The sequence below is a fragment of the Platalea leucorodia genome, assembly GCF_965183815.1.
Source record: "Platalea leucorodia genome assembly, chromosome: 10".
NCBI lineage: Eukaryota > Metazoa > Chordata > Aves > Pelecaniformes > Threskiornithidae > Platalea > Platalea leucorodia.
Window position 1 is genome coordinate 7679698 of NC_138832.1, and position 17200 is coordinate 7696897.

Here is a 17200-nt window from a genome sequence, read left to right on the forward strand (position 1 = left end):
TGCACCCAGGGGACATCCCCCAAGCTTGTCTGGGGAGGGCAGTGCTCCATCTCCATCACCACCAGCAGCGTCCGTGGCTGCAGTCTCTAGTTTACCATGATTAATATGGAGACCAGGACAGGTAATGAGCACTAAGCAGTTCTCTTTATAATCCTAACAAGGCTCTGCAGAAATCATTAGCATAAAGCATGCCACTACCTCTAGATGAATCCTATACAGACTTTAGGTCATTTATACAGCCAATTTATGCCATCCTAAAGCAGGAGGAGCATTTCCTGCTGCCCGTGATCCATCTCAGCCTGGCTCACGTGGAAACGTCTGACGGAGGGTGCTGCGGGTACGATGCTTTGCGTGTTCCCTGCCCTCGCGCGCTCCTGCTACAGGGACGATGCTGGACGCTGGTGCCTGAGGCACCCGGTGCCTGCCGGCCTCCCCTTGCCCACAGTGCTGTGCGGCAGCTGTGGGCATGCCGGTGGCACGCTGGCCAGGGCATGTGTGAGCCATGCCCCAGCTCATCCACACCAGCCTCTGCACTTGGGATTTGGGGACTTACACCATCTCAGCAGTTCCAGTGTGTTCAGGAATGCAGTCATGGATAATTAAAAAGGCTTTTTATTTCCTTATTACCATATTTCCAATGCCTTCTCCCAACTCTTGCCTTCCAAGAGCAGAAATTAGTTCATTTAGAAATGTTTATTAAAACACAATGATTTCTGAAAAACGTAGATAGCAATCTCTTCAATGGTCTCTCTTCAACGAACCAGTCCATCCCCCAGCATGGCATAACCTCCCATGGCTTAGGTAAGCCTTGTGATTTCTTTTATCCACTTCAGGTACTTGGACACCCTGGTGTAGATGCCGTATTTACCTGGCTTGGCACATTCCTCACCCCAGCTGGTGATCCCCGTGAGAAACCAGGTGCCCTCAATCTCGGTGGTGTAGGGACCTCCGCTGTCCCCCCCGCAGGTGTCGCTGCCCCCGGCGGGGAAGCCAGCGCAGAACATGTTCTGCAGGATGGTGGTGGAGGTGCTCTTGAGGCAGGTCGGCCGGTCGACGAAGGGCACCTTGAGGACCTGGAGGATGGTGGCGGGCCGGCCGCGGAAGAGCGTGCTGCCCCAGCCGCTCACCGTCCCCGTCCCGTGCTTCAGCAGGGCGTTGGTGAACTCCCGGCTGCCGATGCAGATGGGGGTGACGTAGCTGTTGAAGCTGAGCGGCCGGTCCAGCTCCAGGAGGGCGATGTCATTGTGGTGCTTGTTGATGGTGGCGTTGTATGTGGGGTGGGGAAGGATTTTCACCACTTTACGCCACTGCTCCGTGTTGTCTTCCTCGTTGGTGTTGTATTCACCTGCAGAGACAAGCATGGCTTGGGCTCCATGGCCAGACCAGCCACCATGCCCTGACGATGCCGTCCCGATGCATTACCAGCCCAGCCAGGTGGGTGCGAAGGGCTGAGTGCTGCACACCCCAGCCCTTGGGCTACTCCGAGCTTGGTGCTGGCAAGGCTGCTTGCTCCTTGTCAAAGGGCGTTGGAGGTTCCCCCACGGCAGCACCTCCTCGGTCCCCGCAGCCAGCCCGACCTGAACCCCCAGATGTGACACTGGGCACGCACCGTCCGAGTGCCGAAGGCCCAGATGCTTTTGCCAAGGTTAGTAGCAATGTGGCTGTTCTCGGGATTTAGCACCCTCAAAGAGATGTAAAGGGATGTTGCCCTCGCATCAAAGTGGGGAAAGCCTCTAGAATTAAAAATCTATGTTTAAAGTAAATCATTTATTAGGGAAAAGAAACCTGACCTTCCCTTTTCCAAAACCACACAGCCATGGGGCAGAATGGGGCACAGGGGGCTATGAAATGTCCCCCCCCTCGATGTTCACAGGTGCCCCTGGGTCCCTGCCGCCCTCACGAGGCTCAGCTGCTTGCGACTGCAGGGTGCTGCCGGCAGCTTCAGGCTCCTCTGATTGAGTTGCTGGCAGCCTATTGCCTCCCCTCCTGGCTTGTGTAACAGGTAGAGGGAAGGAAAAATGTTCTGTGGTCTCAGGTTGGCAAACAGGCAGCGTCTGGCTCTGTCTGTAGCTGAATCCCCTCTCCTGCCTGTGAACTGGCTGTGCTGAAGGCTCAAGAGCAGGATGACTTTTCCCCCCTGCTTTTTTGCAGCCCAAGAGGTGCAGGGTGCGTTTAACCCCTGCTGCGGTATTTCTACATGCTTTGCTGTAATCTCCAGAATATACGATCTCCTCTAAACAGTATCTGCAGCACTCCTGGCCCTGGCAGTGTCCTGTGTCTGCTGCGTCTGCCTGCGAGGAGCGGCACGGAGCCCAGCGAGAGAGGTGAGGCAGCTTTCTGTGTTCATGTTAATGCTGGTGCCTGACGAAGGCGGGTTTGGTGGCTGGTGCTGCTGCTGTGCTCTGCGAGGGGGTTTTTGCAGCGGAGTGTGAATGTCAGCTTCCTCGCAGTCTGTGTTTCTACAGTGTAAATGCAAGACAGATGTGGGGGAGACTTTGAGAGGGTTTTTCTTATGCTACAGCTGCTTACTATTGCTGGGCACTGGAAAATATGCTTCAGCGATGAAAGTGGAGATGCAAAGAAGGACAGGGGAGGGGAATGCTTCTTCCACCCCCTGCTATTGATTTTTGGGCCTCCTAGGATGCTGTATACAAAGCTGAACATTTAGTATGAATGGACACGAAGGAATCAGATATTGCCCATGCAGTGTACATGGTGCAGCCACAAATCCAATAGTCCCTGAAGCCCTGCAAAATTGTGTTTTGCTTTCTTGACTTACTGCCTGTCCAAAATCCTGTCCTGGAAACCCAGCGGTGCTGCAGAGCGGTGTGAAGGTAGCCCAAGGGGACCTGGCTGATAATGTATTCTTAAATGGAGGGGTGTGTGAGAAAGCCTGAAAAGAGAGGCAGTTTGCATGCAGATGCAGCAAATGCAAAACCGTCCAGGTGGAAACGTGCTTTCCTGGGAGACTTTTGCACTGGGCATTTTGTACTTTCTCTTGTGAGCGGGTGCAAAACTGGGCTTTGTGCTGGGCTTTCCAGCAAAACTGCCTGAAAGTAGATAGCAAAAAGATAGTAAAAAATGCTGCGTGCAAGCTGTGAGCCTCATCCTGCCAGCACCGGGCAGGTGGTGCCCAGCCCTGCAGCGCTCAGTCTCCAGGGTCCGGCCAGGCACACCCAGGAGCTCGGCCACGTGAACATGGAAGATGAAGATGGAGCTGGAGCCCTCTTGATGAGCTTGTTTCTGTAGGTAGAAACTCCGTGCTTCAAGGCTCAGGTAGAATTGTCATTTTTGTCACTGATACGTTTCATAGTGTTTAAACAGAAACCATGATTCTTCCATGCCTCCTCTCAGTGCTGCTTGTAGCAATTACTAACCCTCCCAGTGTTCCCCTCCTGTACCTCTCAGGGTAGCCCTCCTATACTAGGTATTCATACAGGGGAGAAACAAATAATTTGGGGAAGCTGATTCTGCCCCAGCTGTGAAACGTGGCACCGCGATGCTTGCCAAGGCCCTGCGGTGAGTTATCAGCAGGCTGCCTAGCAGGTGGTCTGGAACATCTGGGTACCAAGAGTCAGGGCGAAACACCATTTTTCAAGCAGAGATACATATGTTTTGTAAAGAAGCAGCATCGTTTGCCGTGCAGTCTGGCCACACGGCCCCTGCCTAACTCCCCAGAGACCTTGCTGTAAAAGCACACTTTCTCACATGCCAGCCTGGTTTCTCTAATTCAATCCATAAATTCTATTTGCTTCTAAAGAACTTAGGAGAAAAAGTAGTCATCTTCTCCTTGCAAGGAGTTATTCAGATTGCTGGTGCCCCTATTGTACCAGCTGCATGAATTCATTCTCTGAAAGTTGTGTGAAAACTTAGTGTGACCCCCAAGAAGAGCAGAAATCCCTAGTGAGGTCCTATGTGGCTAGTAGAGATAAAAATCCATCACACCAGCTCATGAAGCAGCCTCTTAACTGAAGCCCACCAGGCTTTTAAGGGGTTCTCTCGGGCTCAGGTGAGATGACTGCCTGCGGTCAGGTTGAGCTGTGTTTGCAACATGGTCCAGCAGCTCCGTGGCTTTGGGACCAAGGCCAGACCCCGCTCACTGCTCCCACTGGAGGTGGTGGTACCTGCAGGGACCAGGCTGCCAAAATGCTGCAATCCGAGGCCCCAGTACCCTAAAGCAACTCGTGCCACTTTTCTGCCCATCGTGGTGGTGTGAGTCCCAGGGTTCTGTGCAACGCCCTGCGCCTGGCCAGTGCAAGCCCTGTCCCATGTCCCTCTCCTGGGCTGGCCTGGTGCCACCCAAGGTGCTCACCTGCCACTGCAGTGACGTTGTCACCTGGCTGCAGGCAGTGTGCTGCTGTCACTAGCCATTTCTCATTGATGATGGACGCGCCGCAGAAACCCACGCCGTTGCTGTTCACCAGATGAACCTGTGGGAGCAGAAGGAAATCGCAGGCTGAGCATCTTCATTTGCTGAGTATCATCATTCGCCACCTGGCAAAAGGGCAACCAAGATTTTTTTCTGGGGGTGCCTGGTCAGGAAAAGGTCTCCATGAGCACAGCCAACTAGCCAGACTTGGTGGGCTTGTAGCATGTGAATTTACTTTCGTCATGGATACTGGTTTCTCATATTTAACTTTCTGGTTCTCCTCTTGACTCTGCGAATGCGTGGTGGGTGCCAGCATCGCCTATGGTTTGTCCCACAACAGGCTGTGGCAGACAGCTCTGAGCGGCTAGGGCAGCGGTACGGCCTCTTCCTTTCAGACACAAAACATGACCTCCTAACAAACCTCCTGCTGCTGCTTCTGGTGGCCGTGTATGTCCCCAACACACTACTGGTTTTTTAGCTCTGAAATGGAGGGCAGATGCCTGTTCCTGACCTATCTGCATACACCCTGCTCACAGCTTCGCTCCCTCAGCAGACGTAGAGGGATCGGCTGATCTGCGTGAATGGGCATTTACATCCTGCGTGGGCAACTTTTCATTTTCATCACCAGTGTCAATCTGTGCCAGAGTTTGCAACACAAAGAGATTTGCCATTCCTAAAACCTCATCTGAATATATTATTTTTGCACTCTCAGCCACTGAGATTTCTGCGCTTGCTCGAGCCAGAGTAGAATTTAAGGGCAGTAGATGACGTTGAAAAAGATCCAGGCTAGGAACTAACTTCCCTTTTGACACCAATTTAAAAGCATTTGCAGAGCAGTGGGTTGGAGGAGGTTTCTTTGCAGCCCCCCCTCGCCTGTGATGTCACTTGGTGAGGTAGAGATGACTAGGATGTCGCAAGTAAGATGTGGGCTTGGATAAAGAAAGAGCAGCTGGATTTGGTAGATGTTGTACAAGGACAGATCCTTTGTTGCTATAAATGATCATGGATCTGTCAAAACTGATGGAGCCAAAAACAGAGCTGCATTGTTCCTTGCAAAGCTGTGCCTTGCAAAGCTCCCCTCCCTCAGCCTTTGGCTTAATCTTGGTAAAGTCATGGATGGCTGAGGAATCTGTTGCTACAGCTCAAAACTGGATCCTTTGTGCCCCGCCAGATAAAGCTGCTGTGACTCTGACTTCTAGCTTTTTTGCCAGGGTAGACCCCCAGCCAGGCAAGTTTTGTTGCTGTAGCATAAAACTGTGTACAGAAAGAAACTGTGTTCCTGTTAGACTTGAGATCTATTCCTAAACTAACTTCAGAGCTGGGCTTTGGGTATGTAGAAGATGATCCTGCATTCAGAAGGAAATACATAGACAGACAGATTGCTGAGGTTACAGGAGAGCTGCAGAAATAGCCAGTACCTGCCAAGGCACCTCGCCTCTCATGCTGTCTGATCCACCGACAACCCGGGTGCCCGTCTTAATTATCGGTGTGATTTTCGTGGTGGCGGCAGTGCTGGTTTCCGTGATGTTGTCGAGCACCTCGTTATGAGCATCATCTTGGTCATCAGCAGTGATGTTCCAGTGCTCAAAGGTGTTTATGGCTCGGGTGAGCTTGCTCTTCGCTTCAGGAGCCGTGATCCTCCCACAGGGATACGGCACTGGGAGAGAAACAGTCACGGTTATGACTGGCTGTGTGTCACGCTGAGAGTTACAGCAATCGAAGGAGCAGGCGAGGAGGCAAATGCTGCCTCATCTCAGCACCCTGTTTTGGGACTGACATGGGAAACGCAGGGCCGTGGGCTAACTCATGCGTTCTCCATGCAAACAGATGCCTGTGCCTTTGAGCAGCAGTGCAGGTAATATGCAAGAGTAGCAAAAGCATAAATTGTTTCTGGGCTTTAGAAATAAATTCTGAACAGCTTTTAAAAAGAAGAAAGCTTGTGAGAGAGAGTGCACGTCTGACGGGACAGTGCAGCTGTGCCTTTATTTCGCGGGATGCTGAGGTGCGTGCCTGGGAAGCTTGCTGCGGCAGGCAGCCGGGCGCTTGGCTGACATTTCTACAGCAAGTAACTCCAGTACAACAAAAGTCCAGCTGGGAGAGGGCAGGAAATCATATCTGCCAATTGTACAGATAATCCTGCTTGGCACCAAGGTGAGGAAAACATTAATAAGCTCTTTCTAGAGTTGTAGATTTTCTCTGTTAATGAAGATCTCATCTGTAGGCTCATTTCAGATGAGCTCTTCCCATTTCTCTCCTACGCAGTATGTGCCGAATTCCTGCTGATAGCGGCAGTCAAAATAGTAAATAGCATCAGGCATTGTCTTTCATCTGAAAAGCTTTCAACAGTACTGTGCAAACAAACATTAGTGTAAAATCAGATGTAAGTGTGGCCTACTGAGATTTCTTTTTTTTTTTTTTTAAACAGCCTGTGCTAGGAATAGGGCTTAAATAAGTGTTGATTGATGGAAAGTGCTACCTGTGAGGTTAGGCTAGGAAATGAAGATTTCAGAGCCAACAAAAGCTAAGCTTTTGCAGGAAGGGCAATTACCCAACCTGAAAGATGATCTTATTGCTAACAGTAAAACTTTCTGGTGCAGTGAAAGTGATACAGCATGTTGGGCAACGCAGGCCTGAGCTCTTAACGATCTCCATTAACAGAAGGACTCCTGGCCTGAGATACTTCCTACGCTGCTTGCTGAAAGTCAGCACTTTCAGGAGCTCAAAGCATTCCTGACTGTAGCTATCAGAGCTTCAGAAACTAACTCACCTGTGCAGGTGCCTGCATGCTAGCTTAGGTGTGCCAATCAGTTACTCCCAAGTGTTAGAAATACAACAGCATCAAATGTTAAATTGACCTTTGAGTAGGGAAATATTTTGTCATCTATCTCCTCTTTCTTCTGCCAGGCGTGCTTCTGAGATGTTCATGCCCAATTAACTTTCTGTGTTGCGGTGGGTTGGGATTGCATGTGCCGCTGTAGTTAGAGATATTGTAACAGCCTAGGAGTGGGGTAAAGTTGGGGAACATAACAAGAACCAGCTATTTTTTAGCCCTTTATGAAGCTGCAACCTCAAGCAATGCATTTCCCCTCCACCCCACTCAATATCACAGGTAAACCACAGAGTCTAGTTCCTGCTGAGGGTCCTTGTGTGCAGATACACACTGTTGGGAGGACAGAACCACCACAAAGCTCCACTTGTTTCCACCCAGCTCAGGTAATTATAAGACACTGCGTGATGGCCAGCCATGAAACAGGCCATCAGGAGGATTTACAGTAAGAAAGATTGTCTTTTATTCTGAAAAAACCCAGAGCATCCTCAATGTAGGATCAGTAACTAAATAGTAGCTCCTATTGGAAGAACACGGGAGCTAGCTCCGGCTGGTTGGACGCCAGCATGTATGCTGGTGTAGTGAACATCTCATTTCTGCCTCCAGAAACTACTAATCCATATCAAGAAACATAAGATGGCTGCAAGTGGGAGAGGTGCCTGTGCGAGCAATCTGAAATGAGCATTTGCCTTGTGAACAAATTCCTGGACAGCTACCCTCCTTCTCCACCCACCTAGGCTAAAAAAAAGGCGTTTAGATTGCATCCTTCAAGCCTGACCCCACATCTGCTGTTGGGAAAGTGCAGGGTCAGGCTCTTTACATTTGCTAAGCAGGAAAACAAGGCTGGTTTCCAACAGGATATTGCATTTCTATGAGATTCATCTATCTAAATCCAGGACAAGACCTTGGAAACTTTCACCCAAATCTCTTAAAAACACTTTAAAAGTTAACCTGTAGGTTCACAGGACTTTCCATCTTCATGAAGTCTATAGCCAGCGGCACAGGAACACACAACTTTCTGTGGCGGGTCATGCCTGCAAAAGTGCTTGCAGCCTCCATTTTTAATAGCACAAGTGAAATCTGAAACAAATTAAAATGAAACTGTGAAAGCTCTTTTGAAATACAACTGGTCAGAGATTTGTTGGGACTTGGGCCTTTGGACTCAGCCTATAAGCCACTCCAGTTGTTCCAGACTGTGGAAAACAGATGCCTGTTTGAAAGGAGAGTGTCCTCCTTCCAAATCACATCCCTGCTCGTAATGAAGGTGCGCCGGGCACCTCTTCAAGAAGGCAGGTTGAGAGACGGCCCTGTGACAGGTCCTGCCGAGCCCTGGTGCAGCCTCTTGCCTCCGACAACTGTGTGCTGTCTGAAGTTTGGCAGCCTGACCCTAAAGGACTCCTGCAAATATTTGGTTATGAGCCACATGATTTCCCCACTGTCGTGCTGCTCTCCTCCCCCCTGTGCTTACAGCAATCCAGTCCCGGTGTGGATGCTAGCAGAGAATGCCATGTGTCAAATGGGAGCAAACCCTGAACCCAAGAAGGGCTTTGTCCTGGGATTATCGCTGGGCTCTGAATTTAAAACCTCAAGCAAAGCCATATGTTCTTCCTGACACACCAATAAATCATCGCAGCCTGACGTGGAAGACCCATTTCAGCAGGACATTTGATGAAACGTGTCCCAGCCTGAGGCACGGCGAGATTCCCGTGCCTTGCGCGTGTCTTCTCCCACCCCACCTCGCACTCCTCTGGGGTGGGAACACCGTTTCTTGGAGGTGGGAAACCACTAATCCACAGACGCCCTTTTAATTCTCAGTGAGTTTTCAAATAACTTCACAGCAGATTAACTCCACTCCTACTTCCTCAAGGACACCTCCCTTCCTGTAGCCATTTTAATGCCATCATTTACTATTTTTACAGAGCTCCTTTTCACGCCTCACTTCTAGTGCTATTTTTGTTCCTGTCTCACTTCCACGAGAAATCTGCAATGAGACTATTTAAATTTGATGCAGCTTTGAAATGCTCTTTTTAACGTACGCTCCTCTCTTGCCAGAGCAGAAGCACAACTAGAAAGAGAATCTTTTATTAGTGCAGTGAGTCTAGCACATTATGCGAGTCGCGCAGCCCCTGATTATAAATATAAGAGCTGAATATCCCTCTTGCTTAAATTATCAGCTGTTTGGTTTTCCTAAACTCCTCAACCCATCAGGAAAATATTTGCCTTTTGTTTGCCTTTAGAATCAAGGTTGCTGCTGATAATTATAATTATGAATTTAGCAGAGTGTCGTTGAGAGGAGGTTGCAATAATCCTGCCCTTCTCAGCACCTGCTGCCCAGGCTGGTGTGAGAAATGGAGAGGGGGAGCGAGAGCATGGGGGCCCCATCGGGGTCGGTGGAAAACTGTTGCTTTCAGTGGGTGAGCACGTCGTCCCTGATGGACGAGCAGTCCCGGAAAGGCTTGTGCTGGGGAGATAAAGGAAGGTCTCTGTGTCAACATTTGCGCTGGCAGGCGCAGCGTGCTGAACAAAAGACCTTGAGCCTGAGTCTCTGTTGAACCCTGCGTAAGAGCAGGCATCTCGGTGCTCAGCGGAGGTGGAGCTGGGGCTCCACCAAGGACAGGAGAGGACGGAGACAGCCGCTCCTATATCCCCAAGCATGTCCCCCTGTAATCCCATTGCTGACGGGCTGAATTTGCACATTCATACAGTGCCTTACAGCAAGGCAAAGTGTGTCCTAAACAGCCCTTAAGTAGGATGGAACTCTACACCCACTTTGATTCGATGGGATTTCAAGCAGGGCAGAACAACCACAGGTCGAGCCCCTGGTACATACCTATCTCACAGTTTCTGCCTTCGTACCCAGCTGGGCACCAGCACACATAGGAACTTACTGCGTCCTTGCAAACGGCTCCATTTTTGCATGGATTGGGGTCGCACTGATCTCCATCTTGGAGAGAAGACAGAAGAATTAACAAACATGAGCATCCACCACAGCTGGTGCCAATCAAATGCTGCAGCCTTGCTCTGTGCAAGCCTCCTGTTAAAGATGAGCAAGAGACTGCGCACCTTCTTTCTTTGTAATGGAAAATGAGTCAGATCCTGGCACCCAAGCATGCAACAGGCAATGTCAGCACTGGGGTAACATCAGTAGCAGTGCTTTACCCAGAGTCCTAATTATGTACCCTGTCCTGCATGGGTTAATTCTGCTCATTTCAGCAGAACTCCTTTTCAGTCTCCCTCAACAGGACCTCATGTTTTGGCTAAGTTAGACAGACAAAGTTACAAGGTTTGCTTCCTCAAGAGTGGTTAAGATTTCCTAATCTGAATTATTTTAACGCTACTGCCTTTGTTCTCTGAAGGTTTGGGCCTGTCCTCTTGGGTTTGGAGACTTCTCTGTGAACTAGGATTGAGAGCCTTGGTCATTGATCTTTCTTTCTAAGTCTTGTACTACTGTTAACTGGTCTAGATTGTTCTTTACATGTCAGGGCTTTTATTTTCACAGTTGCCTACAGCTGAGAAGCTGAGGCTTTAATAAAAATACCCAGTATTGCAAAATTAGTGATGTAACACTTTGGAACAGTAAGTCCATGACGTTAAATTACAGGGAAGTGCACTTTGAATGGTTATGCAAAGACAAGGAGGAAGGGGAATGCTTTGATGTGTTCGTGTCCTGCCAGTAAGTGTGGCTGTTAACGGTGGTTTGAGGAAAGGGCTGGAATACAGAAGGCAGCTTGCAAACATGGACAAAATGGTTTTGTCTTGTCTAAGGCAGGGCATTGGGGTTTGGACATAAGGTGTGGATCGCAGCTCTTGTTGCTGCTTAGCGAGGGCAATTGGAGCTTGTTACCACTTGGGTGCTGTGCAAGGGTTGAACTCCTGTGGGCTGCACGTGTTGGGAACAGCAGCTTGTAAGCTGAACAGTAAAGCAGGCACTTTGGATGATAGGGGAATATATGGCATTCATTATTTTTGAAGAGCTAATTCGTTACAGTGGCAGGGAAACAAATGCAGCATTGAGTTTCATCAGTTGGTTTTTCAGAGGACAGTCCTACAATGCAAATGTAACTTTTTTATTTTATACTCTGGACTGAATAATCTGAATTATTTAAGGCTTTTTAGTGAGATGTTCTGGGCGCTTCGCCAATCTACAAAGCAGTTCATTTATTGAAATGTCCTTAAAATTAGTTTCAGATGTTTTAGTGGGCATTGAAATCTTTTTGGTAAGGGACTGAGGAGTCATTGGGGATAGAGGCTGGAAGGGAAGAAATAGATGGTGGAAAGAAAATGGTGGAGAAGCAAGGGTTTGGGATCACTGGTGTGAATTGTAAACAGCTGTTTGCTATGATCATGTAGAGGCTCCACTTTAATACGGCATTTCCAGGGATTCACACTGTGCTTGCACAAGGCTGTGCCTTATCTGGAGATCTCTGCTTGAGAACAGAGCATTTGCTGTTTGCTGGAGGGGTGTTAATTATTGCTGTCGCGTTTTACTCTATACCACAGCTGAAACTAGAAGCCCAGAGTGTGACCTGAGCTCAACGGATCCAGTGGTCTGTGTGGACTGGTTTTGTTCTGTGAGGTTTTTGAGGTTTCTTCAAAAATACTGCTTGAACAAAGAAAATGTTAAGTAATTTTTTTTTTGGCTTGCAATTTGTATACAAATGGGATGGGCTCAGGCTGGGTGGCTGAAGGATTTAGGGTGCATGACTCTGACTAGCTCTGTCACAAAACAGTTTCTGAATGCTGGAATATATTTGTTTCAATAAACATCTGCTACTTATGCATGGAGAGATGAATACTACACATTTGAACATGAAGAAAACAGCTCTTACCGATGTATGTTTTCCAAAACTCCATCTGCAAAGGAAAAAAAAAAAGTTTCTTTGATTTCTAATTTCTGTGCACTACCTGACTGAAGCAGCAAAGGGATCAATAAAGAAGTAAAGCAAAAGACTTGCAGGAAAACAGCCACCTCCGTAATCCCAGTGGTGACCAACAAACCTTTAAAGCAGTTCCCCAGTCCATCTGATGGATCACAAATGAGAATAAAACATGATAGATGCTGCACTTGGCCCCTGCAGGTTTTCCCCTTGCTGTTCCCTCCCCTTTCCCCCTCTGTGCCTCACCTGAGAGGCTCCTAGAGGTGTGGGCTGGGGGAAACAAGGCGTTGCCATTTTGCAGCAGCGATACTCACTGTTTTCTCTGTGTTTTCAAACACTTCTCGGGCTTCTTCAAAGCTGCATTTTTCTTCTATGCATTCTCTCTCAAGGTTCCCAGGAATAACCTCTTCCAGCCTGTTTGAATTGGCTCGCTTTTGCCTGAGCAGAACCGAACTCGCTTCTTTGTTCTCAATGAAGACTGCAATTTGAAAAGAAATAGGGGCTAGAGAGGAGCACGCACCGTAGCGTGGTGCAGCTGGGATGGGCTGTCAGGGCTTTGTTCTCTCAGAAAGCAAGCCCTTTTCATGCGTTCACCCCCCTGTTGCCCCATGGCCGGGGACGTTTCAGGAGTGTTATCATCAACTTGAGGTTTCTTTGGTGTCTAACTTAAGTGCAATCCAGAGGATCAAATCTGGAGAACCAAGAGTCAAAGTAGTCGATAGACAGAAATGACTGATGGTGAGAGGGTGATTAGGAGCGCTGAAGTTTGATGCTTAAAATACCCTAAAGCAGATGGTGTGAGTATCTCCTATCATAGATGCACAGACTGGAATAAGCTATTTGAGAGGGGAAAATAATAGGCTTTTGCATGCTGCTGCTTGCTGAGGTCTTGTTTGGACACAGAAATCGTCCTGCTTTAACTGTCTCTGCCTCTTTTGGCTGTGAAAGGCCATTTGCCTCTGCAAGTAGCTGCGGCTCTTGGAAGCCACGGGCCATTTGCTTCTCTCCCTGCTCCTCACCCTTGCCCGTGCGCCTGGGTACCACTGTTTGCTGCCGGCAGGAGGGGTGACATGAGCCCTCCTCACCCCCTGGGCCAGGTCACGTCAACGAGGTGGCGTGCACCCACCTTCAACTTGCTGGCCAAGCTCCTGGGCAGAAACCACCAGCAGAGAGCTGCTGGTGCTGCAGGGAACCCCAGTCTAGGTGGGATGTCCGCGGTGGCCACCAGCCTTCCCATGGTGGCTGCCTGGTGAAGGGCACAAGGACCTGCAGTCCCGTCATGGCGTTACCATGAATGCTCTCCCGGCAGGGCCATGCGTCCCATCGGCGGGGTCAGCAGCAGCAGCTTTCCCTGGGCAGCCGCCCAGCAGGGTTTGCTCCTGACCACCTCTCAGAGCCCCCCGCCTCTCTGAGCACTCTTGCCCCATCCCACCACTCTAAAAAAGACATTATTCACCCAGAGGAGCTTCCTGCTTTGCCTCCCCAGCCTCCCCAGCCTCTCCTCTCTCTCCACCCTCGCTTAGCTCTCGCAGCCATGTCCCTTTTTGTCACCAGATGGCACGGTAGAGCAGCTCTTCTTGGAGCTGCGGGTGGCCACCCTGTACACAGACCCTTATCTGGGGGCTCTGTGCTGGAAGGCGTTCAGGTACCTGGGGGCCTGGCCCCTCTGAGGGTTGAGGAGAGCATGACCTCAGCCAGGTGGACAGAGGAGAGTGAGGGACAAGTACCAGCCGCTCGTTCCTTCTCATGGCTAACTTCTGCTCGTGACCCAGAGCAGATCCCAGCCTCTCCAAACCCACAGAGGATCAGTTTTGTTGAACTCTCATGAGCCCCGGGCAGGTTGCTCTGATTTACGCCATGCTGCTGACGGTGTAACCAGCCCCTTCACCTAAAGATCTCTCTGCAAGAGACTGAACTAATGGTGTTTGCAATGCTTTTAATCATTGTACAGCAAGCTTGCACCTCTGCCTTCCTCATGCTAATGTGTTTTTGGTTAAAAACAAAAAGGAGTGTATTAAAATCCTGACCTTAATCTAATTGTTTGGCAGTAGATAATGATGGGTAAAGCACCGACCTCTGAAGAAGCCAGGCTTGTTTCAAACACTGCAGCCCCCGTGGGGTGGCCGGTCCCCGCCCAGCTGCAGGGTTGTGGTTTATGTGTGGGACAGGAGCGTACACCCCCAAGCGAGCCTCCCTGGCCAAGCAGGGGGCTCAGAGCATGGAGGCACCGGGGGGGACAGCCTCGCTGGAGGAGACCTGCCCCCTTCTCCCCATGGCATGGGCTGCAGCCTCCAGCTTGTCCCCAAGCTGGGCAGAAAAGGCTCAGGTGAGAATGACGGAGCAGCCTTCCTTGGTGTTGTAACCTTGTTGGGCTGTCCATGCGCTTAGTGCCTGAGGAACCCGATGTGGGAATAGTCGCATGTCACCCTGCATGAAGCGAGGCAGCTGTGTTAGACTCGCTCCTTCATCTCTTCCTGGTGGGATGTGCCAGGCACCTGCCATAATTAACCCATTTAATGGAGAGAACTCGTTTTAATGAATGCAGCTTTGCCTCCCTCAGATCCCTCTAGGCTTTCTCAGTTGCTTACTGATCCCATGTGCTGCTTTACAAGCAAAACTTGATTTGAACTGAAGGTTGCAGGCCCCATGGGGTCACAGGCATGGTACTCACCCTGGCTGGAAACCATCCTCACACCAAGAATATACTCACACATGATTTATCAACTTCTGAACCAGTATCTGAGAGAGTGAGATGGGTCTCTAGGCCAAGGGGCTGCGGGGCAGACCTGCCCTGCCAGCTGAGTATAGTATTTTCTAGGAGGTACACCTGGGTGGGTGGTGCTACCAATAGGAGGTTCTGCTCACTTTTCATTGCTAAGCAAACATTTTGGAAAGAGGCCCTTTTTTTAACCGGTTACTTGCAATGTTTCAATGAAAGAAGAAAGGCCAACCTTGCACCAAACAAGTACTCACACTGGATGTGAACCAGCCTCTGCTGGAACTGTTGCTGCTACAGATAAATCAAGCAACAGCCTGCATTACTATGTGTGATTGCCCACATCCATCAACTACTCTATCTTGTCCACAATTTTGGCTGCATCTTACAGTCTTTGTTAAATTCACGCTGGGTTTGGCTTTAAACAGTTCTCACAGTGGCAAATCCAATGGCTGTTTTATGGATGTGAGTACTTGTTTGTGCTCCAAGGCAAAGCGGTGGCACAGGCAGGGTGTGGATGTTACTCCACCAGTGACGCTCTCCCTGTTTTTTCCTTCTGTGTGTGCGTGCGTGCATTCTATAAGGGCTGAATCAAGCTCTGAAAGCTTAAAAGCTGCAAAAATTTAAGAAAAGTTCCATTCTTAAAATTAATCCCTGTGACACATTCTGTGTAAAATCAGCATAAAAGCTATTATTTCATTCCCAATAAAAGAACTCTCACTTTAAAGAAAGGAGCTATGAAACGCAGCAGTCCCTCTTAGTCTGAGACTGCACAAGCTGTCCCACCCTCAAGTGACGAACTGTCCCTTCACTTGTGCCAGTAACCCCCCTGCACCCAAAAGTGAAGGACTTGCTAGGTTTTAAATGAACCCACCTGTACTTTCCGCACCAAGACAAGCTCCCAGAAGACAAATGGAGAGTACGAGGGGGATATTTGCCATCTTCTTCCCACTGCCCAAACCTCTCGCTAAAACAAATTGTTCGGGTGGTGGAGCTCAGTCAATAGTTCCAAAGTGCAAGTGCTTGTTTATTTACTTTGGGTAACCCTTTAATTTAAGGTCCCCAGATGTGCCATTGCTGAAGCTTGAAATGGCAGCATGGGTGTCCCTGGAAGGGGCACGTCCACGTACAAGAAACCTGCTAGGTAGTTGCAGTCCTTGGGCTCATCTTCTGCCCTGTAGGATATTACTGCCATGTCTGGGGGTTGGCATGGCACAAGAATAAATTGATTCAGCTTCAGTGAACCTCTTTAAAGCACTGGATTTCCCATTCCTATCCGGGTGATGTTGTTGGTCATATAAAAGTCCACAGTAGCGTTTTCAAAGGCTTCAGCATGGTCCATGATTTGTCCAAAAGAGCCGGCACAATTCCCTTGAAGATGACCTTGCAGATGATGCTTCCTCTCGGGGACCAGGCACCCTTGGTGCAGGGCTGTGTCAGCCAGCACGGTCTCACGTGGGTTATCTAATTAAAAACGTGGATGAAGTGAAGTGGGTCTGTTGGCCCATTATCCAGATGTGCTGGGGCAAACCTTGGAAAAACATGGAGTTTCCTAGGTCCTGTACTTGAGGCCACAGGAAGGAACCTGCTGCTCGGTGGCTTGGACAGCGGGCTGGCGTAGGGATGTGCTGATAAAATGCTGGCTCTGAAGCAGTAAGAGCGTGCAGGCTCCTGGCTGCAGGGCAGCCTTTGCCCAGGGCAGGTTCACAGGCTGCTCCTGATCCACACTGGCCAAAGAGTGGACTGAAAGGGAGGGAAGATGGGGGAAATGAAATAGGAAAAAAAGCAGGTTTTCATACAGAAAAGAAAGAGTGGTTTTCATATGAAACCATTCATATTTAATGGTGGGTTACTTGCAACTTTTAAAACCCATTTTTTCCCTTCTTCTGACTTTCCCTTAATATGAAAAGCTATTTCAAGGTGAGTAATAGCTTTTGGGAAAATACTGGATATTGTAAAAAAATAAATGAAACATTCACTTCTGAAAAGGTCCAAAATCTCCTCCCCGCCTCCTTCCTTGAGGAACTGTAGGGAAAGTAGGCCAAAATCATTCATCCCACTCTGGGGAGGGCTTGTTGCCTTTCTGCCAATGACCTGTTCCTCAAAATCTGCTTCCCAGTTTCTGCTTCTCGCCCCACTCCCCCATGCGCAGCACAGAACTGAAATCCATCATCGCACCCATGCACATCTGGGGCTTGCAGTGCTCTGCCCAACTACAAAAAGGTCTCGGACAGAGGCATTTTAAAGCAGAACTCCATTTCTGAGTGTGTGGTTGGTGCTATTGACTTTTGGTATTGGCTTAGCTCTAATACTACGCTGAAGAAGAGCAGCAAGAGGCTAGCAGGCTCCGATGGCTTGTTAAAGCAGAAGAGCTAGAAGAAGGGAGCTGGCAGGTTTCACTAGTTCCCAGC

At 49.3% G+C, this 17200-nt stretch overlaps 1 protein-coding gene across 1 annotated transcript; it reads right to left on the reverse strand.

The window, feature by feature from the left end:
• Window positions 1-797: 797 nt before the first annotated feature.
• On the reverse strand, window positions 798-15730 carry F9 (coagulation factor IX; the record flags this gene model as incomplete). Its single annotated transcript, XM_082323089.1, has 8 exons — window positions 798-1345; window positions 4313-4430; window positions 5788-6026; window positions 8148-8276; window positions 10027-10140; window positions 12026-12050; window positions 12388-12551; window positions 15664-15730. 8 exons carry the CDS (start codon window positions 15728-15730, stop codon window positions 798-800), a joined length of 1404 nt encoding a protein of 467 aa, XP_082179215.1.
• Between the last annotated feature and the right edge of the window lie 1470 nt (window positions 15731-17200).